Source organism: Zootoca vivipara, chromosome 3, assembly GCF_963506605.1.
Source record: "Zootoca vivipara chromosome 3, rZooViv1.1, whole genome shotgun sequence".
In the NCBI taxonomy this organism is placed as follows: Eukaryota; Metazoa; Chordata; class Lepidosauria; order Squamata; family Lacertidae; genus Zootoca; species Zootoca vivipara.
Window position 1 is genome coordinate 48,556,780 of NC_083278.1, and position 22,481 is coordinate 48,579,260.

Genomic DNA, 22,481 nt, shown 5'->3' on the forward strand with positions numbered 1-22,481 from the left:
TCAGGAAGTTCTTCCTAATGTTTAGGTGGAATTTTCTTTCTTGTAGTTTGAATCCATTGCTCCGTGTCCGCTTCTCTGGAGCAGCAGAAAACAACCTTTCTCCCTCCTTTATATGACATCCTTTTATATATTTGAACATGGTTATCATATCACCCCTTAACCTTCTCTTCTCCAGGCTAAACATACCCAGCTCCCTAAGCCGTTCCTCATAAGGCATCGTTTCCAGGCCCTTGACCATTTTGGTTGCCCTCTTCTGGACACGTTCCAGCTTATCAGTATCCTTCTTGAACTGTGGTGCCCAGAACTGGACACAATACTCCAGGTGAGGTCTGACCAGAGCAGAATACAGTGGTACTATTACTTCCCTTGATCTAGATGCTATACTCCTATTGATGCAGCCCAGAATTGCATTGGCTTTTTTAGCTGCTGCATCACACTGCTGACTCATGTCAAGTTTGTGGTCAACCAAAACTCCTAGATCCTTTTCACATGTACTGCTCTCAAGCCAGGTGTCTCCCATCCTGTATTTGTGCCTTTCATTTTTTTGCCCAAGTGTAGTACTTTACATTTCTCCTTGTTAAAATTCATCTTGTTTGCTTTGGCCCAGTTGTCTAATCTGTTAAGGTCATTCTGAAGTGTGATCCTGTCCTCTGGGGTGTTAGCCACCCCTCCCAATTTGGTGTCATCTGCAAACTTGCTCAGGATTCCCTCAAGCCCATCATCCAAGTCATTGATAAAGATGTTGAACAAGACTGGGCCCAAGACAGAACCCTGTGGCACCCCACTAGTCACTACTCTCCAGGATGAGGAGGAGCCATTGATGAGCACCCTTTGGGTTCGGTCAGTAAGCCAGCTACAAATCCACTGAATGGTAGCATTGTCTAGCCCACATTTTACCAGCTTCTTTACAAGAATATCATGGGGCACCTTGTCAAAGGCCTTGCTGAAATCAAGATAGGCTACATCCACAGCGTTCCCTTCATCTACCAGGCTTGTAATTCTGTCAAAAATGAGATCAGATTAGTCTGACATGACTTATTTTTCAGGAACCCATGCTGACTTTTAGTGATCACAGAGTTTCTTTCTAGGTGCTCACAGACTGTTTGCTTAATGATCTGCTCTAGAATCTTTCCTGGTATTGATGTCAGGCTGACTGGGCGGTAATTGTTTGGGTCCTCTCTTTTCCCCTTTTTGAAAATAGGGACAACATTTGCCCTCCTCCAGTCTGCTGGAACTTCGCCTGTTCTCCAGGAATTTTCAAAGATTATTGCCAGTGGTTCTGAAATCACCTCTGCCAGTTCTTTTAATACTCTTGGATGTAGTTCATCTGGCCCTGGAGACTTGAATACATCTAAACTAGCCAAGTATTCTTGTACTACCTCCTTACTTATTCTGGGCTGTGTTTCCCCTGCTGAATCATCTGCTCCATATTCTTCAGGTCGGGCGTTTTTTTCTTTCTTGGAGAAGACTGAGGCAAAGAAGGCATTGAGGAGTTCTGCCCTTTCTCTGTCCCCTGTTTGCATTTCACCATCTTCTCCTCTGAGTGACCCCACTGTTTCCTTGTTTTTCCTTTTGCTACGGACATACCCATAAAAGCCCTTTTTGTTGCTTTTAACCTCTCTGGCGAGCCTGAGTTCATTCTGTGCTTTAGCTTTTCTGACTTTGTCTCTACACGTGCTGGCTATATGTTTGAATTCCTCTCTGGAGATTTCCCCCCTTTTCCATCTCGGGGATGGAAGCAGAGGTTCTCTATCCCTGACCCAAAATGAAACAACCTCACCTCCTTACAACTGTGAAACCATTAGTTCTTTAAAAGTTTCTCAAATTTTTGTGGAATTAAATAATGGGTATTTTGTATGATCATATCCCACCTGCATTCCATATAAAGAAAGGATGGACCAGGCCTTTTCAGTATAAGAAGAGAAACTGGAAGTGGATATATTTACTGAAATTATGCTAGTATGACTAGAACAGTGGTAATCCTGCAACAAGGACTGTTGTTCAAAGAACTTTGAACAAAGAACTTTGAATTTATAGTCTCTAAATGTGAATAAGGCAATGGGTAACCAGAATTGCCACATGACTGGTTTAAAACCACCCTGGCTGGTTTTTTGTGTGTACGTGTGTGTGCACCCACACACTTTCAAACTCATACACAGTGATGGATAAGTACTTTGGCAACTGGATTGGTGGGTTCCAGGTGTTGCAGTCTGCCCTGAATGTAACACATACAATTATTTGGATATTCTTTAATCGGTAATTGCTAGGTGGCGCTGTGGGTTAAACCACTGAGCCTAGGGCTTGCTGATCAGAAGGTCGGCGGTTCGAATCCCTGTGACGGGGTGAGCTCCTGTTGCTTGGTCCCAGCTCCTGCCAACCTAGCAGTTTGAAAGCACGTCAAAATGCAAGTAGATAAATAGGAACCGCTACAGCGGGAAGGTAAAGGGCGTTTCCATGTGCTTATGATCCTTAATTCTGATCTATTGACTTCCTCCTTCCACCTCCTACTGTGGTTCTTAGCATATCGTACTTAGTAAATTCTAAATCTTATGTAAACTTTGCTTTTTTAAGGACTGCCATATGTCCAGAATTTCCTGGACATATTCAGGACTCCCCTGCCAAAAATAGCATCCAGGCAGAATTTGGTTAAAATGTCTGGGAAAACCAGGCATATGGCAGCCCATTTCAGTGCGGATTTTTTTTAATGAATTAAAAAAAAATAGAGTTAAACAACTTTGCCAAAAAAACTTCCAGATTTTGTTTCTGGATTTCCCTTTTTGAAATATGGCAATCATAGAATCATAGAGTTGGAAGAGACCACAAGGGCCATCCAGTCCAACCCCCTGCCAAGCAGGAAACACCATCAAAGCATTCCTGACATATGCCTGTCAAGCCTCTGCTTAAAGACCTCCAAAGAAGGAGACTCCACAACACTCCTTGGCAGTAAATTCCACTGCCGAACAGCTCTTACTGTTAGGAAGTTCTTCCTAATGTTTAGGTGGAATCTTCTTTCTTGTAGTTTGAATCCATTGCTCCGTGTCCGTGTCCGCTTCTCTGGAGCAGCAGAAAACAACCTTTCTCCCTCCTCTATATGACATCCTTTTATATATTTGAACATGGCTATCATATCTCCCCTTAACCTTCTCTTCTCTAGGCTAAACATACCCAGCTCCCTAAGCCGTTCCTCATAAGGCATCGTTTCCAGGCCTTTGACCATATTGGTTGCCCTCTGGACATGTTCCAGCTTGTCAGTATCCCTCTTGAACTGTGGTGCCCAGAACTGGACACAGTACTCCAGGTGAGGTCTGACCAGAGCAGAATACAGTGGTACCATCACTTCCCTTGATCTAGATGCTATACTCCTATTGATGCAGCCCAGAATTGCATTGGCTTTTTTAGCTGCTGCATCACACTGTTGACTCATGTCAAGTTTGTGGCCTACCAAGACTCCTAGATCCTTTTCACATGTACTGCTCTCAAACCAGGTATCACCCACCCTGTATTTGTGCCTTTCATTATTTTTTTGTCCAAGTGTAGTACTTTACATTTCTCCCTGTTAAAATTCATATTGTTTGCTTTGGCCCAGTTGTCTAATCTGTTAAGGTCATTTTGAAGTGTGATGCTGTCCTCTGGGGTATTAGCCACCCCTCCCAATTTGGTGTCATCTGCAAACTTGATCAGGATGCCCTCAGGCCCATCATCCAAGTCATTGATAAAGATGTTGAATAAGACTGGGCCCAAGACTCAACCCTGTGGCACCCCACTAGTCACTTCTCTCCAGGATGAAGAGGAGCCATCGATGAGCACCCTTTGGGTTCGGTCAGTAAGCCAGTTACAAATCCACTGAATGGTAGCATTGTCTAGCCTGCATTTTACCAGCTTCTTTACAAGAATATCATGGGGCACCTTGTCAAAGGCCTTGCTGAAATCAAGATAGGCTACATCCACAGCGCTCCCTTCATCTACCAGGCTTGTAATTCTGGCTTGTAATCCTAGCTTTATGTTTCTTTTTGAAGCCCAGCCAATATATCTTGGTAGAAATTTCCTTATCAGCTTCAAAAATGAGAGTGTATGAGGTCCTAAATGTGAAAAAACCCATTAATTCTGTCTTTACAAAATACATTTAATTAGAATGAAAGTCTGAGTCACCTATATCCATAACCCTCGGCTCCATCTGAAAAACCATTTTAAGACCACAACTGTGGGCCCAAATGAAAATAATAAGAAATGTGATAAATCCTTCCTAAATATATTTAAATTTTGTTTTGAAACTGGACAGGTTCTGTGAAAATTAGGGTTACGGTGTTAGTAATACAAAGGAAAAGCATAGGAAGGGGTGATCCTGGGACCCTGTGCTAGATTTTGCTTATGTTTGCATTTGATGTCACTGAGGCTACAGAGAGCAAAGCAGTTTGGACTGGGCCTATGCACAAAGCTCTTCCAGTGGAGAGTTGTTTAAGAACATATAAATGAACCTTGCTGAATCCGACTGAAGAGCTAAAGTATCTCACTCAGGTATGGGGAACCTCTTGCTTGCAAGGCTTGTGTCTCAAACCATGCCTTTCTGCCCCCTTATCTGGCATCTTAAGTGATGTCATGTCTTGGCCAGGTAAACACATGGTTCTGCTCCAGTATCCTGTTTCCCAAACTGCCCAACCAGTGTGTGTATGGTATGTGTTGATTTTAAACCAATAAAGATTGAATTAAAAAGAAAGAAGAAGGGGGGTCTGGTCCAAGTGCTGTTAATGGATGAGGAATCATGATGGGGAGAGGAGGGGGGAGCCTTGAAGTTGTCAATCAACAGTTAGTACCTGGGCAGTAATTCTAAATGTGCATATATACACAGAAGTTAGGGGGGAATTATGCAAATTATTAGTAGCTAATGAAACACTATGTGAGATCAATTATCAGTTACAAATGGGAATGTATGGGAATTAACTGAAAAGTCAGTCCTGGATAAAGTGAACCCTTTATCTGTTTGAATGAAATGTTGACTCTTTCACAGCATCTCCACTATTTAAACAAGGTAGTGTTTAAACAGAGCACTTTTGGAATAAACATCAGGGAGGGGAAGAGACTTTTTAAAATGTAAGAAAGCGCTGTTAATTTCCAGTCTAGTTCATATTCTACAGTGTGAGGAAGTGAAGTCAACTTATAACTACCAACTTACTTGAAGTGAAATGTTCAGAAATCATTGCAAAGTGTGCAGTGACTGTTTCTGCTGAATAATATTTTCAAACCATTATCATCCAGCTGGATCATGAAAGTATATATAAACCACTGTAAGAATATGCAGCCCAGTTCACTTGGAAATAAGAGTGCATAGGAACAAAGTCATTTTAAAAAAATCTATTATTTCCTCACATTACTTCAACCCATCCTATCTGGATACTTGAGTGTTACATAAATGTAGTCCAAGATCTTGTAGTCAATTGCTGATATTGTGTTATCTAGAATAAACAGTGGTGAAAGGTTCTTCATGGGAATTCTGAAACTGGGCCAAAACACATACATAATGTTGCAACCTGATGGTGCTATTTACTTAAGGATTCCAATAAAGAAAGGTAAAGGCCCAACTCTTACTTGCTTATGGCCAAAGAAAAATCACATGTACATCAGAATAAGGCATTTTTACACCCCATCTGCTTCAGTTGGACAACAGAGCACATGTATAGTTCTCACTAAAATTAATGGTATGTAATGGCTATTTTATGTATACCTATAAAATCTACTATATTTATACAGATGGCAAAGTAATTGCCTTTCTTGTTATCTAATTACTTGCATAGCTGTCAAGTTCTCCCCCCTTTTAAGGGAAATTCCCTTATGCTGAATAGGCTTCCTTGTGAGAAAGGGGAAAACTTGGCCCCCCGCTATCATGATTTTGTAGTCACCTAGTGCTGGGTGGTTGTGATTAAAACAAAACTGACCTATTTATTCTCTATGTTTGGGAATAAATCTGGTTGATTTTGATGAAACTTCCTTCAGTAAATATACATAGAACTGGGCCACACATCAAATTTCTGTAAGGGATACATTTTGTCTTACCAGAAAAAGTAATGCCTTGCTATGCATCTTAATATCTGGTCCACTATTGGATTCTTAGCACTTACTAAGTAGGAACAATGAAGCAGACTTTCCTTTAATGTTTGAACCTTTTACCAGAGTTTCTTAACTTATCCGTTTATTCATTCATTATCACATGACTTTCTCCAAAGAAATTGGAAATGGGAAAGACACATCTAAACATGTCTTAATTTCCCTCAATTGAAAAAAATTGTGAAAATTAAAATACGCTCCCATTAGCTAAATTTGATGTCTACTTTTGAATTTTCAAACATTAGCCTTAGCTAGCTTGAACTGCCATAAGAATTGCCTTAGTTGGCACCGTTGCAGCAGAAACTCCAGCATCACTGTAGAAAACTCCAACAGCTACTGCTTTGTAAAAGAAAAGGCATTGTTGTGTTTCCAACCCACCCACATGTTTTGTAGTAAAACAACAGAGAACTGCAAAGATTGTCCCCAACGTTCCAGCGCATGAAAAAGTGGTCAGCATGCGCCCACACGATTTCTGTGTTTTCTAAGCTCTGCTTTAAAGGTAAGCGGTCTGAGTGGAAGGGAAAGATTGAGGGCGAAGGCAGTAAATAAAACGAGGGGAAATGTTGTTTCAAACAAAAACATTTCAAACAAAAGCTAAGGTAACATGATGTAGTAACAAATACAACCCAGATCTTCTAAGACACATATCTTTATTAATGCATTGTTTCTTTAAATCCCTGCTCCTCCATGAATGGCTCCATTTGCTGAGGCGATTTTTAACTGCGATGCGTTTTTTCAAGAGTTAAACTAGGCAGGCGACCGAGAGCGCCTGTTGGCTGATGACCGAGACAGATGCCTCCAGATAGCCAGCCTTGCACAGGCGCTGGCAGCTCGAGCGCTCGCTCGCCCCTCCCGACGACGACGCAAGGCCTTCCCACTTTGTGGGTGGCGCCCAGGCTGCTACCGGGTTAGGTTGAGGCTCCCTGCGTGTGTCTATAACTTTGTGTTGCCGCCGCTGGTTGTTAGGAGAAGGAATGTGGAAGTCAGCAGAGCGGAGGGCGGCGGGCTGCTCGCGCGAGCTGCAGAGGCGCCCTTCGTCCCCGGCAGCAGCGGCGCCGCCTCCTCCTCCTGCTCTCGCTTCTTCGAGGCAGGGGGATCATCCGCGTCGCTTTGTTTTAAAGGCTTCTTCCTCTGCCTAAGGCGAGACGAGCTGGAGGAACCATGCTACCAGGAGCCATGCAGCAGCAGCAGCAGCGCTGCGTCTTCCTACTCCTGTGAATTCCGACCTGGATTTTCCGCCGTCCGAGCTGCTCGCCGTCCTTCTCGCCGCTGCTTGGAACCTGCCGCTCGCTCGCTCGCTCGCTCCTTCGTCCCCCCTCCCTCTCCCCCCTCCTCCCCCCCCCCGCCTGCGTGACCTCCCGCTCTGCCTTTTCGCCAAGGCTTGTTTAAATGACTTGAGTGAAAGAGGGGAAACTGTCAAGATGGCAGCAGCAGGAGCGAGGAGGTGATGAGCGTGGTGGTGTGGATGCTGGAACGAAAACCTTGGCAGCCCCGCGGACGAGGACTCCGGGCTTCTGGACCTGTTGGAAGACCGGCGATTTGACTTGTCTTGGATCCTGAGTCTCTGCTCTCTTTCCCTCTCTTATTTCCCCCACGTTGAGGATTCGGATTTTTTTTAAACCACAGCAGAGCGTGAGTTTCCTGGTGTTGTTGTTTCCCCCTCTGCGTCCCCCCTTTTTTGGGGGTATTGCTTTTTTGGGGAGAAGAGGAATGCCCTCCTCGACTGTAGCAGGCGCGATCGGGTGCGTTTTAAGACTTCAGTTTCCAAGCTAAGCTGTTTCGAAGTCAGCTGCGGAGAAGGACTCCTGGAGCCGAACAGAAAGCGCCAGCCAAAGCAACAAGCAAGAAAAGACTCGTGGCTCTCTTTATTTTTAGGCGTGTGGAGGGGGAGAGAGCCCGCGGGAAGTGGTCTCTTTAATGCATACCGCGAGATGCTATTGGAGCAATCCTGCACGGGGTGAAAGATAAACAAACACACGGGCGCGCCGCAGCGGAGATTTGGTTTCCCACTCTGCAAGGGTTGGGTTTTTTTGGGGTGGTGGTGTTTCTTGCAAAATCGGCGCTCCTCAGGATCCCGAGGAACAGGACGCACCTGGAGCCGGCTTCACCACCTGATCGTTTCTTTTTTCGATTGATTTTATTGGTTGTTGTTGCTGGCGGTAGGGAAGGAGAGGTGGCGGGGTGAAAAGGAGGCGGCCGGACCTTTAATGGAGCGTGGCATGTTTGTACAACCTCGCTGATCGCTGCTACTAGGAGGTGCGAGAGGAGGAGGCGGTGGCGGAGGAGGAGGGACAGCCGAGGTGTGGATCGGGCTCGTCTTCCCTGACATCCCCACTTGGCAGCGGATCGGAAGGCAGGCAGAGCAGCTTCCAGAGCGGGGGAGAGGCCAAGATGGCAGAGGCGTCTCCCCCCGCCCCCTTGTCCCCCGTGGACGTGGACCTGGACCCCGAGTTCGAGCCCCAGAGCCGCCCGCGCTCCTGTACGTGGCCCCTGCAGAGGCCTGAGCTGCAGGCGAGCCCGGCCAAGCCCGCGGGGGAAGCGGGCGCCGACGCCGCCTCCATGATCCCCGAGGAGGACGACGACGTTGACGACGAGGAGCAAGGGGGCAGCTCGGCCATGGCCGTCGGAGACTCCGTCCCTAGCGGCGGCGGCGAGGCGCTGGCCCCGGAGGACACGGCCCGCCTGCTGGCGCCTTTCTCGGGGCTGTCCGGCGACGGGTCCGGCCAGGGCGCCAGGGCGCCGAGCGGAGGGCAGCAGTCGCAGCAGCCGGGGGCGAGCGGGGCGGCGGCGCCGAGGAAATGTTCGTCCCGCCGAAACGCGTGGGGGAACTTGTCCTACGCGGACCTGATCACTCGCGCCATCGAGAGCTCCCCAGAGAAGCGCCTCACCCTCTCGCAGATCTACGAGTGGATGGTGCGCTGCGTGCCCTACTTCAAGGATAAGGGCGACAGCAACAGCTCGGCCGGCTGGAAGGTGAGCGCGCGGCGGGGAGGAAAGTTGGTGGTCGGCGGGGCGGGTGGTTGTGCGAACGGGATCGGGTAGGAGGCACGGCATTCTCCTGTGTGGGTCACACGCTCTCTCCAGTCTCGTATTCCTTTTTTTACTTTTCCTCAAAGTAGTGGGTCTATCTGAAGGCAACCCCCCCTCCATTGCAGGATATACATGATCCGCACGCGCACGATCTTCTGTGTTAATTAGTGCAGAAAAACGACCACCCCGCTTTATCTCCGTTTGTTTCCCACTCATAACAAGCGCCAGCGCTGAACCTCGCCTCAGAACGCATTGAAAGGGCGGGAAAATTCCTACTCTTTTAAAGCTCTCTCTTAAAAGAAACAAAACAAAAATGCCGTCGTGGTTTCTGACGGTGGAAAAAGTGGTCCACGAGTGTTTGGGGGGGGGGGAGAGAACTGGATTTTGTTCAGTATTACAAGTGACTTTGTGAGAGTAGTAGGGGATGTTTAACTCCGTTTTTGACCCAACAAAACTTGAGTTCTCTGACATACACTTGAACTGGTTTTTCGTGGTCAAAATCGGCAAGCCTAAATAAAGAGCTTAAAAAAGAAACCTCTCAAAAACCAAACACACTTGACCCACATCATCAACTAACCCACATTTCTAGATTATAGCCTGCTACTGGTAGGAGCTGAAGGAGATGCCTGTGTGAAAAAGGTGGCTGTGTGGCTGAGACTGCCTGGACATGTTCCTAGAGCGCTTTCTCTCATGCAGTGCACCCCATCCTTGTGGATCTCCCCTTCTCCCCTTGGCTTGGTCCCATCCATAGGGTGTGATGGGGCAATTGCAGGACAATTTCCCCAAACTAGTTCTTTGCTATCCCTGCAAGGGTGATCCTCAAGGTGTTGTGAGGAAACATCAGCCTCTCTCTCGGGGATCCTGCTTTAGCATCAGTCCATAAGGGTTCTTTAAGAGCATCTTTACTTTGCCTGGCTTAGGCTCTGATCCCAGCATCTGCTGCTGCCTAAGCTAGACCAATGTCTTCTGGGTCAAACATGACCTGTGGTCCCCTCCTGTGTTAGCAAAGCAGGAAGCTTCTAACTTATGCCAGAAATGAGCAAGAGTATGCCAGTGGCTTGTCTAAGAGTATGCCAGTGGCTTGTGGTGTGTTTGTGCTTATTGCCCATTATCTGTTTTCTAGTAGCCAAGACTTGTGGCTAAACCACTAAACTGTGGAATCAGTAGGGTTCAGCAGATAGGGAAGCAAAACAATCCCCTGTTTAAATCTGCCATGTGGGAGACTGTCCTTTGTTTGATGGGATTATATGCATGCAGCAGCCTCTGAACCTAAGGAGCTAAAAAATAAGTGAGGACATCGCTTGCTTTTTGTATTTCTCAATATTTGTGTATTTATACTACCACAGTCTTTTATTTTACATTTTAAATTCATTTGTTGAGCAAAAGACAAGACCCAATAAATGGAAATTAAGAACACTTTTAAATAGCAACCAATGTAAATAAGTGCATCTGGAGAGGACAGGATAGTATATAAAAAAAGCAAACAAACCCAGAGCCTCAAGATGCTAAATAGTTAAGAGTTATAGAAAACAATATCTGTTGCTAGTGGGGTGAACTGGATAGCTACTTTTTCACATTAAATAGCCACACAGATTATGGCATTACGTACATCGGTACATAAAAGGCACCCCACAGCCTTTTTAAATAGTGCTATACAATAACTTGAGCTAGGAATTATAACTCCTGTTTGTACTTGCTTGTACTTTTCTTGATGGTGACATTTTAACACATAAATGGGATGTGGAACACTGGCACTTTTTGATATGCTTCCATCTGCTAGTATTGTACAACTATAAACCATTCTACTTACATCACCCATGCTTCTTAGAGGTAGATGCTTAGACAAGACAAAAGTTTTGTAATGGTCAGGCACTGTGACTTTGTATGCAGAGGGTCCCAGATTTGGTCTTTAACAGCTCTAGGTAGGGGTAGGAAAGACTCCTGTCTGAAAACCTGCGCAGCTCTCGCCAGTCACTGTAGCTAGACTAATGGTCTGATTTGGTATAAGGCAGCTTGCGACAATCAGCAGCTGCTGCCAGTGACTTACAGTGGCTGCGTGTTTGAGCCCCACCAGGGAATGTCTGCAGCGTAGTGGCACAGCACATGCTTTCCATTCAGAAGGTCCCAAGTTCAACCTGGAATATCCTCTTGTCTCTCAAACCATGAAGAGCTGATGCCCATCAGTGCCAAGAATCTTAATGGTCTACAAAGGTGCAGGTTAATAGGATTCTGCTCCTACACATGCTTTTTTGGAAGGAAGTACCAATAATGTGGGTGAAATTTGACTAATTTGTACTTAGGGTTAGACCCACTGAAATTAGTTGACTTAAATCCACTGATTTGAATATGACCATAACTAACATTGGCTATCATCCTGTGGTTTTGTGTGTTCACTTGGGAGTAAGCATCATTGAACAAGATGGGACATCTATTCCACTGAATATCATAGGATCACACTCATGGCACATTGAAGCTCATAGCACAGTTGAAGCTTATATAGGGTTTGCTGCTTGGGGGCCAGCTGCACATTATGCACAGATAATTGTGTACTGGAACTCCAGTCCTCATATTTCTTTTTTTTTAAAAAGCTTCTTAGGCGGAGGCACCTGAGAGTGCTTACCCTTGTCTTTACTGCCATTTCCCCATTCCAAAGCCTTTTCCCTGTTGGGGTTTAAAATGCTAACCTACCACATAAGCTGGAATGGGCAGAGGAAGAACCATGTAAGTTGCCTTGAGCATCTTGAGGAAGGGTGGAAGAAAATAATAGTCATTTTGCCCTTTCTCCCTTCATGCCACCCAGCCACAGGCCATGGTGGATTGCCACGGGGAGAACATGCCACGCAGGATCTAACCTATGTAGTTCAGCATCCTGTTCTCAGTGACCAACCAGGTGTCTGTGAAGCCACGATGCAGGACACAAGCACAATAGCATTCTCCACATTAGTGATTCTCAACAGCTGATATTTAGAGGCACCGGCTTATGATAATAGAAGCAATATAGACAATGTGACTAGCAGCCATTGATAGTCTCATCCTCCATGAATTTGTCTAATACCCTTCTAAAGCCCTTTAAGTTGGTGGCTGTCACCATATCTTGTGGAAGTGAATTCCATATTTTAACTCTGTACCGTGTGAAGACATATTCACTGTCCCTGTGACTGCCAATTTTCAACTTCACTGGATGACCCCGAGTTCTGTCCATCTTCTCTCTTTCAACTTGCAACCTTGTAAGCCCCTTTGAGTTTCTTTGAGGGAGGGTTTAATGAAAATGTGATATTTGAGTAAAAGCTGCTCTGAAAATCCATATCCCTCTATCCCTATTCTTCTCAGTTCCTGCTGAACCATTTGTTCTGTGTAAACAAAGTGCTAAGCCAGCAGAGCTGGAGATGACCACCAGCCTTCTCCCAGGGAGATGTGGATGCTATGACAGAGGCTTATTATTGCACATGGTGTATGCACCTCTATTGTCTTTGTTCACAGGTTCTGCAAGGTTTTGTAGACCTCCAACAGCCAGCAAAACCTGTTTGACCAGAACTATTGGTAGGACAAAAGAAATGTATGTGTGCACTACGTAAGCGATGATGCCTCTGTCGTACCAAACTCAACTCCCTTTGAAAAGATCGTATTTAATGCTAGTGCTTCTCAGAGCCAGCTCACTGAAATTAATTAACCTAAGTTAATCATAGCCATTAATTTCAGTGGGTCTACCCTAAGGTCTGTCCCCATCCATAAACACATAAAATAGGAACCACTTCATGCATTACCAAATTCCTGTATTGGCAGGCATTCCTACACAACACTTTCTCCCCCCCCCCACAAAGTTAACAATTTGCATCTCCTGTGTAATAGTGATCACACACAGGACTGGTATCAGTGCATCTGTACATGTAGTTAATCTGCCATGGTCATGTGGCACACTTGTATGCACGTTAGAATTTTAGAATTGTCGAGTTGGAAGGGACCATGAGGGTCATCTAGTCCAACCCCCTGCAATGCAGGAATTCTTTTGCCCAACATGGGATTTGAACCCACAGCCTAGAGATTAAGAGATGCATGCTCTACCGACTGGGTTATGTTATTTCCTTCATGAATGTGCCTATTGAGTGAGAATTTTGTAATCTATGGTGAAGTGGCCCTGAGTTTTTTTTTTGCGGTTGAAGACGAGCAGCAAGAAAATATTTTCTTTCATATTTAATATGTGACTGTGTTTTCACATGAAAAATATATATGCAGGTAATAAATATGGAAAGAAGGTGTTGATACAACACAGAAGTCACTACCATAGCAGATCTATTATCTATTACAGTGGCCAAGAAGAAATGCTGTGACTTTTTGCATTTGCTCAAATGTTGCCTATTGTACTTGCCTGATGCAGATCCCGTGTACAGGTACAAAGATTTTATACAGCTACAGTATCCGTCTGAGGCATGAACGAGTCCATGCATTCAGAATTCTATTAAATTTACAATGAAACTGTTTTCCTCTTAAATATTTTCATTTAATGGGACTAAAACAGAATGTAGGCTGTTCAGTGGAAACAAGTCATTAGGAAGTTAGTTAGGCAACACAAGGTTTCTATTCGTAACCTTTTCATGTGTCCCAACTTCTCTGTAGGACACACCTGTAGAAACTTAATTTAAATACAAATGAAGGACTTTCTATCGTCGTGAACTGAACATGGAAGGATCACATAATTCAGTACTACCGGTAATAATAATAAATAATGTCCAGCAGTTTAAAACAAGGGAGTGGTTATGTCATAAAACACATGCGTATTTTTGCACCATGTGCTGCGTTTCCAAGAGTTACCATAAATGCACCATAAAAATGCCATAAAGGTTAGATGTGGGATGTCAGTTGTTGCTCTTCTGACAAAGCCTGCGTCGTTTGCAGATGTAGTTGTTTGGAGTCCAATCTGTAGTGCCAAAGCCTTTTAAGCTGCTGCCTTAAGAAAACTTTCGTATCAAATGGGCTACAGAGGATCTGTTAAAACAGCAAAATGTAGCAACATGGAGGACTATACTGAATTCATGCTCATTGATTTCAATAGCAGCATAATCTAGGCCATGCAGCAAAGTGCTTACATTAATTAGATTGCTAAGCATAGTTGAAACATTTCTGACCATTTATAATTTTGATTTGATATTGATTTCATTTATGAGCAGCCTTAACTGGTGCTTTGAGCTAATTAAAATGTTAAAAACTTGGATCCCTGGATACTTGGTGATATGTAAGTTCGGACATTTTGCAATATCCTCTAACATGACCTTACTGGAAGAGGAGACCCAACTAGACCTGTGGAATCTTGTTTGTTTTTAGGGAACTTGGGCAGGCCAAAATAGATGCTACATCTTTTATCCGCGAGGCATTTTCTCATCTAATAGAAACGAATTATGAACTCCCCATAGGAAAGTACTGGAAAGCCTTCTTTTAAAAACATTAATTTTCTTACCTTTATATCCTGCCTTTCGTCTGTCATGGACTCAAAGTGGTGTATACGTGGTTCTCAGACGATTGCCCTCCAGGTACTGTTCATATCCAAACCTTCAGCACAGTATAAAAAATCCTCCAGTAGCACCTTAAAGACCAACTAAGTTTTTATATTGGTATGAGCTTTCGTGTGCATGCACACTTCTTCAGCACAGTGTTGGCCTTGTGTGCCTTGCTTCAGAGTAATCTGAGTAGCTTCTCTGGTTTATGTAGAACAATGGAGAAACAAGTATTTGTTTAGAGTTGTACCGCCGTGGGTCAGAGCTGATCACACGAACATGATGGCTATAGCAGAGAAAGTAGGGGACCTTATAGCTAGTTGTTGTTGTTGTTGTTGTTGTTGTTTTGCTACATTCTGCAGCAAAGTAAGCTTGGACTTATCTTTAAAAATCAAATTGTTAAGCAGATTCATTGCACTGAGAATGTTTATGTACTACTACTGAAGTGCACCACTTTGAAGTTCTCTGTGTTGAAAAGGACACATCTTAATGATTTGGGACATTTTTTACTTGGAGTGTGTAAGATACTAGTATACAACAAACAGACTGTTCTATGCCCACCCCACCCCCAAACACTTTTATGGGTTTTAAAAAGGATAATGATAATAAATGATACAAATAAATAGACTGTCTTCTTGTAATGTGTAAATAACAAAATCGCACAATAAATTTGCAGAAAAATACTGTATAAGACATCTGGTTCATTACTAGTGGTCTGTACTGAGGAATTTGCAGGTTTTGCAGTCTATCATGCGGCAGTTTGAGTGAAGGTGAATTTATTGTCCGGTCCATACCCAAGCTTACAGAGCATCAAGCTACTTACTTTTGAAAGACATGGAATTGCCACATTTTATATTTGACCATATGTGGTTATTGTTACAAAGTGCTGCATATATAACAAAGCATTGCAATAATTAACAGTAGTAGCTATGACCAGTAGTGTAGTCAATAGGAGAGGCAAATAGCAATGTATCTCCCAGTGCTTCCGTGTGTGTGTGTGTGTGTGTGTGTGTGTGTGTGTGTGTGTGTGTGTATTAACTTGTATTAACTATGTGGTCCATTTGTATCTTGTATTAACTATGTGGTCCATTTTAAAAATTACATCCTTCATATGGGGATTGTAACATTTGTGAGCTGTTTAGCATGTGGGACAACAACAACAATTTACACTTTATGCGGCCAGATACCTGGGGCCAGTGTCTGGGCAGTTTGCTAAGATTAAAATAAGTAAGATGCTATAATAAAGTAACCAGCACAATATCATTATAATAACTGTAACATCTGCATACAATCAGAAAAACCACATAAAACCAGCACAACAAACATACAAAGCAGTAAAGCCATCAACAAAATTTACTAAGTGCCAGAAATCTAAAATGCACTGAAAATTCAGATTAAAACGCCTGGGAGAATGGCACACGCGCACGCACGCACACACACACACACACAACAAAAAGTGAAAAGTCAGTCTCTCCGGAAAGGGCATTCTGTAACCCGGGCACTAAGACCTCTGCAGCAATGCCACCCACATCACCTGATTAAGTGTGTGAACCTGGAGAAAGGCCAATATGTGGAGAATTATTTGCGACACAGCTGCATGTTTCTGGTTGGCTCTGTCGTATGACTCTCCATGTTCCTACGTTATGGCTTCTGTGAGGAGTTACTGCCAGGTGGAAGAATTTTGGTTGCCTGCACCCACAGCCACCATCTTTGTTGATGGTATGCAGTTGAAAGTAATGGGCAGGATCCAACTAATGACTCTTTTCAGAGGACACTTGCACAAAGACCTCCGCTCCCCCCTCCCCCCCAAATTGGCCCAGGAAGGGCCAGGACAGAACATTGCATAGGGCAAGGAGGGGGATTATTATTTCACCTGGCAAGCTAAATAGGTCTAGGGTTATAATTGCTCCCATTTGCTTGTCTGGAAATGTAGTAATAACCACATGAAACAATATACTTGGTGCTAATCAGTTACTGTCTAAATAGCATATGGCTACAAGTATGGGACTTGAAAGCATTTGTATATGTGTAACGGCTTTGTTTATGGCAGGTATTTGTCTTCATTCTGCAACTAATGTGTAAGTGAGAAGAAATTATAAATAAAGAATACATCAAATGAAGAGAAAAGGTTGATGCTGGGTTTTGGCGCATACGTTATGTACAAATAATAAATCAGTTTCCTATAAGTTTCCTACGAGAGCATAATACAGCACACTTCACTTCTGTAATAGAGGCATCTTCAGGAGTTGATGATCTGTGCAAGTACAGAAAGTATGAGCAGATTGCACTAGCACTACTGTGTCTGTATATATGAATATACCTAAAGCTGCTCTCAGAGGGTCAGAGTCCGATTCTTACCATAGGACAAGCATCCCTGACAGATAACATGCCTGCTTTCACACTGGGTATTTACTGTGAAGTGGCTATTCTTTGTTACTTGCTTTTTATGAGGCATCTCAGTAATGGTGTGGTCAAAATATGCTCCTTCCATATTTTATTGTTTAGTTTCTAGCGTCCCCCCCCCCCAAAGCTTAGACAACCCCACTTTGGAACAGTTGCTCAACTTCCCCAGTTGTAGATGACCCATTGTGTAGCTGTTCTGTAGGTTCAGAGCCAGTTATGGCCTGCGTAGATTGTGGAAGGAGTGGGAAAACTACCGGTATGGCTGTCCAGACTCCAACTCCCATCAGCTCCAACTCCCACTATTTCTTTTTCTCATTCTAAAGGGCAGCCGAGGGAATTAATCCTTTGTCCTCATCAGTTGGGAGGTTGGGAGAATGGGGGTTACCCACATGGCTACAGAATGTTATTTGGATTCTAGAGGCTTGGAAATTATAAGTTGCCACTCCACTGGCATTGCAGCGGTAATTATTTGCTTCTAAATAGCCCATGTTTGGAAGCACCTCATCTGTCGTAGAGGGAGATTTATGTGTTACGTTTTCAAATGCCTGCTTAGGAGAAGGCATCTCCTTCCTGCTTTGCTAGTGCAAGGTTGTAGATCATACCATTATGCTGTTATAGGCAAGGATCCAAAACATTTGGCTTGTCTCAGTAACTAACTGTTATTTGTGTTCGCCACCAATCCTTTCCCTCCCGTAAGTCTTCAGTACAGGCTAGAGGTTTTGGGGGTGAATGCATGCACTGGACTCTGACATGCTCCAAAGCTCAGGGTGCCGTGACTCTTATGCATATGTCAGAGGATACAGAGGACGGAAAGGTTCTCTTAAGGAGGGTGAAGTGCCGAGCTGAGCTGTGCTGAGCTTTTCTGTGCCGAAGCTTAGCTGGACATACAAGATCCATGCAATTTGTGAAGAACTCGAGGAAGGGAATTGTCTTAGGGAGAGCTTGACGTACTTACTGCCGTTGTTGATAGATCCCATGCTGATGTCATTGCTTGAGGAATCTGGTTAAAGCCTATTGCTTATATCTGTTATTTATGCAGGACAAAATGAGTTTGGTCCAGTGCATTGGGGATAAAGATGGGTGCAGCATGTTCTCCTTTCCTTAAGCAATGTTGTTGTTTTATTTTATATGGCAGAAGCATGGGGTTCTTAGATGAGTTTTTGTAGGCATGGAACATGAAGCGAGAAGTGGCTAGTCAGCTCTGGTTAGTATGAAATTACATTTCCTCTAACATAATTAAGATTTTGCCAGCTTCTTCAGCAGCAGGCCTATTTTTTCCTTCTGTTCTCCCATACCCTGGTAGAATGTTATCTAACTTAGCATTAAGCACAGCAATACGATACAGTAAATATCTCCAGATCCTTCATACCGTCTACGTTTTAATAAACATATGTGCAAGCTATTTTAACACTCACCTACACATTTCCAAGCCGTCCCACAGTGATTTATTTATATGACTCAGTATCTGCACACTCCTTTGAATAGCTGATGAGGGTGAAGGAAAAAAGACTGTAGCTTCTGGTTCTAACAGATCCAAGGGTTTGAGAACGAAAGGGCTGAACATACTTGCTTTATGTTGAAATGAATGTTCTGGAGACATTTTCCCTTTTGGTAATTTTGTCAAGTTGCCTTATTTAAGGTGACGCTTCAGCTTATTTCCATGCCATTTTTGCCATTCTCACTGTTGTTTCCTTAATCAAGGTTTCTCGGTTGCTGTAACTCATAACAAAGCTTTGTAATAGAGGGGAACATTCCTGCGTGAATTTCTCCCAAAATAACTTGGGTAGAATGGTTTTTACCCCAAAATAACTTGTGTGGCGCTGTGGTCTAAACCACTAAACCTAGGGCTTGCCGATCAGAAGGTCGGTGGTTCGAGTCCCCGCGACAGAATGAGCTCCCGTTGTTCGGTCCCTGCTCCTGCTCACCTAGCAGTTCGAAAGCACGTCAAAGTGCAAGTAGATAAACAGGTATCGCTCTGGCGGGAAGGTAAATGGCGTTTCCATGCACTGCTCTGTCTGCGGGCCAACCCCGGCTCCCTCGGCCAGTAAAGTGAGATGAGCGCTGCAACCCCAGAGTTGTTCGCAACTGGACTTAACAGTTGGGGTCCCTTTACCTTTAACTTGGGTAATATTTGTGTGAGAATTCTGGTGTGAGAATGGAAAGAAGCAGCTGAATGGTAAAAAGGTAGTAAGAAGACAGCAATCTACCTGAAGGAGAACTGTTGGATATTTCAGAAGTCAACAGAGTAGTACCGTAGTAGTAATAGGATATACAAGAAGCTTGGTTGTTATAACTGACAAGGGGCAGAGAAGCACTCTTTCTTGGACTAATTTCTCTCTCTGCATGCATGCATGCATGCGCGCGCACCCCCCCAATCGATCAGGATTGGAGGGAGGAGCTTCCTTTAACTAGCCCTTATCACAGCTTGAGGTCTAAAGACAAAGTATTCAACCACTATTAGCAGAGTGCTGCATTGCAAAAAAAAAAGTTTCATTAAACAAGCACATCTGTAGTTGTCTTTATTAACTTTGTTTAAGTTAATAACTGCTGCTGTCAGGAGGCAATATTTATTCCTCACTACCTAGTATTGATCACTTCCCTATAACCCAGAGTGCCAGGCACTTTCATATGACACAGAAATCAGAAAATTTCCTGAAAAAGCTTTAAGTACTGTGTGCATCACCTGGGTAATTCTATCTCCACCCCCATCTCCAACTTGATGGAAAACAGAATTTGGTCTTTTCTGCATGAATAGGGCACCATGTATATTCTAACCCTGTAAAGTTGATGGGGTTTCTTTATATACAGTTGAATAAACAAGGAGATAATTTGCTTTATTTTGTTTTATATCAGAAGCCTAATTATTCTATACATTATTTATCTTCCCTGTTTGAGACAAAGACTGCTGGTATATTTAGGGGCATGTGTATTAAAGCTTCTGTTTCAAAAAAGCGACACCATGCAACAGCAACTTGCAGTTCAACTTGCATCTTGCTTAACATAATAAATAATATATCCTTAGTGGCTTTGGGTGGTTCCCCCCATTTGTCAATAAACATATAGATGTTAAGGAGTTTTCAGGCTGCTCATCAGATCTGCAGATAACACCAAACTAGGAGGGGTGCAATGCTGCTGGGATTCAAGATGACCTTAACGGATTGGAGAACTAGGCCAAAACTAACAAAATGAATTTCAATAGGGACAAATGTACGGTTCTACACTTAGTCAGGAAGAACCAGCTGCACAAATATACTTGCTTGCCAGTAGTACATGTGAATATGATCTAGGGGTCTTAGTAGAGCACAAACGTAACATGAGTCAACAGTGTGATGCAGCGGCAAAAAAAAAAGCTACTGCTCTTCTAGGCTACATCAACAGAAGTATAGTGTCCTGATCAAGGGAAGTACCGGTAATAGTTCCACTCCATTCTGGCTTTGTTTGACCACACCTGGAGTACTGTGTCCAGTTCTGGGCACCACAATTTAAGAAGAATATTGACAAGCTTGAATGTGTGCAGAGGGCAACCAAGATGATCAAGGGTCTGGAAACAAAGCCTTGTGAGGAACAATTGAGGGAATTGGGTAATGTTTAGCTTGGTAAAGAGGAGACTGAGAGGAGATATCTAAAGAGCTGTCACATGGAGGGTGGAACAAGCTTGTTTTCTCCTGCTCTGGAGGCTAGGACCCGAACTAATAGAACCAAGGTACACGAAATGAGATTCTGACTAAATATCAGGAAGAACTTTCTGACAGTAAGAGCTGTTTGTCAGTGGAGCAGACTCCTAGGAGAGGTGGTGGACTGTCTGTCCTTGGAGGTTTTTAAGCAGAGGTTTGACAGTCATCTGTGATGGATGCTTTAGTTGAGATTCCTGCATTGCAGGGGGTTGGATTAGATGTTCTGTGGGGTCCCTTCCAAGTCTACAATTTTATGATTCTAGTTTGGTTCTGTGAATTGGGCCTTCCCTTTCATTCCACTTACCATTTTCAGCTACTAGGGGGGAAAGCTGGTTTGGGCATTTGTATGTGAAAATAGAATATATCATTTGGCTGTGGACTTTTGCTCTGACTATATCAATACACTTTAATGCATTCTTGGCTTTAGTTCTTCCAGGCCATGCTGAGTCATGGTTCTTTGTATGGAGCAGCAACTGTGGGCTCAACGCTGAATGATCAGGGAGGGTGGGAAAGCAATCCCTGCCTGATAGAGCTTACGGTCTGAAAGGTGATAAAATGCAGCTCTGGCACTGTAAGAGAACCATGAGATGAATTTACTTGGTTCTTGCTAGTGGGGCTGCAAGGATTTCTCTTACTGAAGGATGGATTAGTTGCTGAGCCTAGAAATAGTCAAATAGGTTTTCATTGGGAGAAGCAAACTATTCTCTCGGTTTCTGGAACTGAATGTTGAAGAGTTTGACATTGAAGGAGAAATAAATGGGAAATTATTGAACAACACAGGGCAAACAATTCTAAGGCACACACAGGAAGTAGTTCTGAAAGTTGAATAAACTGATTAATTTCTCCTTTGCCCACCCCACCCACATGTCCTAAACAAGTGTAGAAGCTTGGTTGCCATCCATCCATTTTCCACATGATGTGTAAGAGCTGTTACATATTTGCCAAAATCCATCGCAGTGGGTTGTAGTGTGACAGTAGGAAATGCAAAATGTTGAATAATGTGGGTTTTAATAAAACATGTTTATCTTTTAAAATGTCGTATGATGATGTAAGACTTCCCTCCATGGCCATGTCACTTCTCTCCATGAATTGTCTTGCTTTTCAGTTAAGCGGCTTTAGTTGTTGCTATGGGATGCCCAGGTGCTTCTTCCTAATTTCAGTGATTGTGTGTGATTGATTCTGAGGCCCAGCGGGACAGCTCTCTGCTTTTTTTCAGAGCCTTTTTGTGTCTGTAGCTTTCCTTATGGACATAGAAACACTCTGAAGATTCATTAAATTCTCATTTCCTGCTGTTTTAGAGCTTGATACACATTACAGCTGCTCTTGTGGGCGGATTGTTCAGAATCCTGAGGATCTTTCTCTCAATGGACGGGGAAGGCTGGAAGCAATGGCTTTAGTACCTGGTATCCTTGGGCAACTGCCATGCCCACTGCTCCAGCAGGGCTTGCTGCAACACTTAAAAAAAGAAAAGAAAAAGCCTGGTCCAGGACTATGAGCATCACCAGGAAGCTGTGTTCAGCAACCATTAAAATTTCTCACAATGCCCTGGGTCACTACTACATTGGGAGCATTGTGGGAAACAAAATGGCTGCTAGACCCAACTGCCTAGTCCTGGCACCAACAAGCAGGGGTCACCAATGGAGGAACGGCTCAGACGCCACCTCTGCCTTTCCTTGTCCTCCCAGGAAGGCGAAGGAGCCTTTGGAAAACAAAAGACATAGGAAGCAGCTGCTTCCTTGAGAGGAATTGCATTCATTCATTCTTTCCTTCTTATAATCTTCTGGTT

At 43.8% G+C, this 22,481-nt stretch overlaps 1 protein-coding gene across 1 annotated transcript in view; it reads left to right on the plus strand.

Moving 5' to 3' along the window:
• The first annotated feature begins 7,041 nt into the window (after window positions 1-7,041).
• The window catches only part of FOXO3 (forkhead box O3), a 119,362-nt gene continuing 103,922 nt past the window's right edge, over window positions 7,042-22,481 (plus strand). Inside the window, exon 1 of the mRNA XM_035109282.2 lies at window positions 7,042-9,072. Within this exon, the coding sequence (XP_034965173.1) occupies window positions 8,491-9,072 (582 nt within the window). The 5' untranslated portion in view covers window positions 7,042-8,490. The remainder of the gene's footprint in view (window positions 9,073-22,481) is intronic.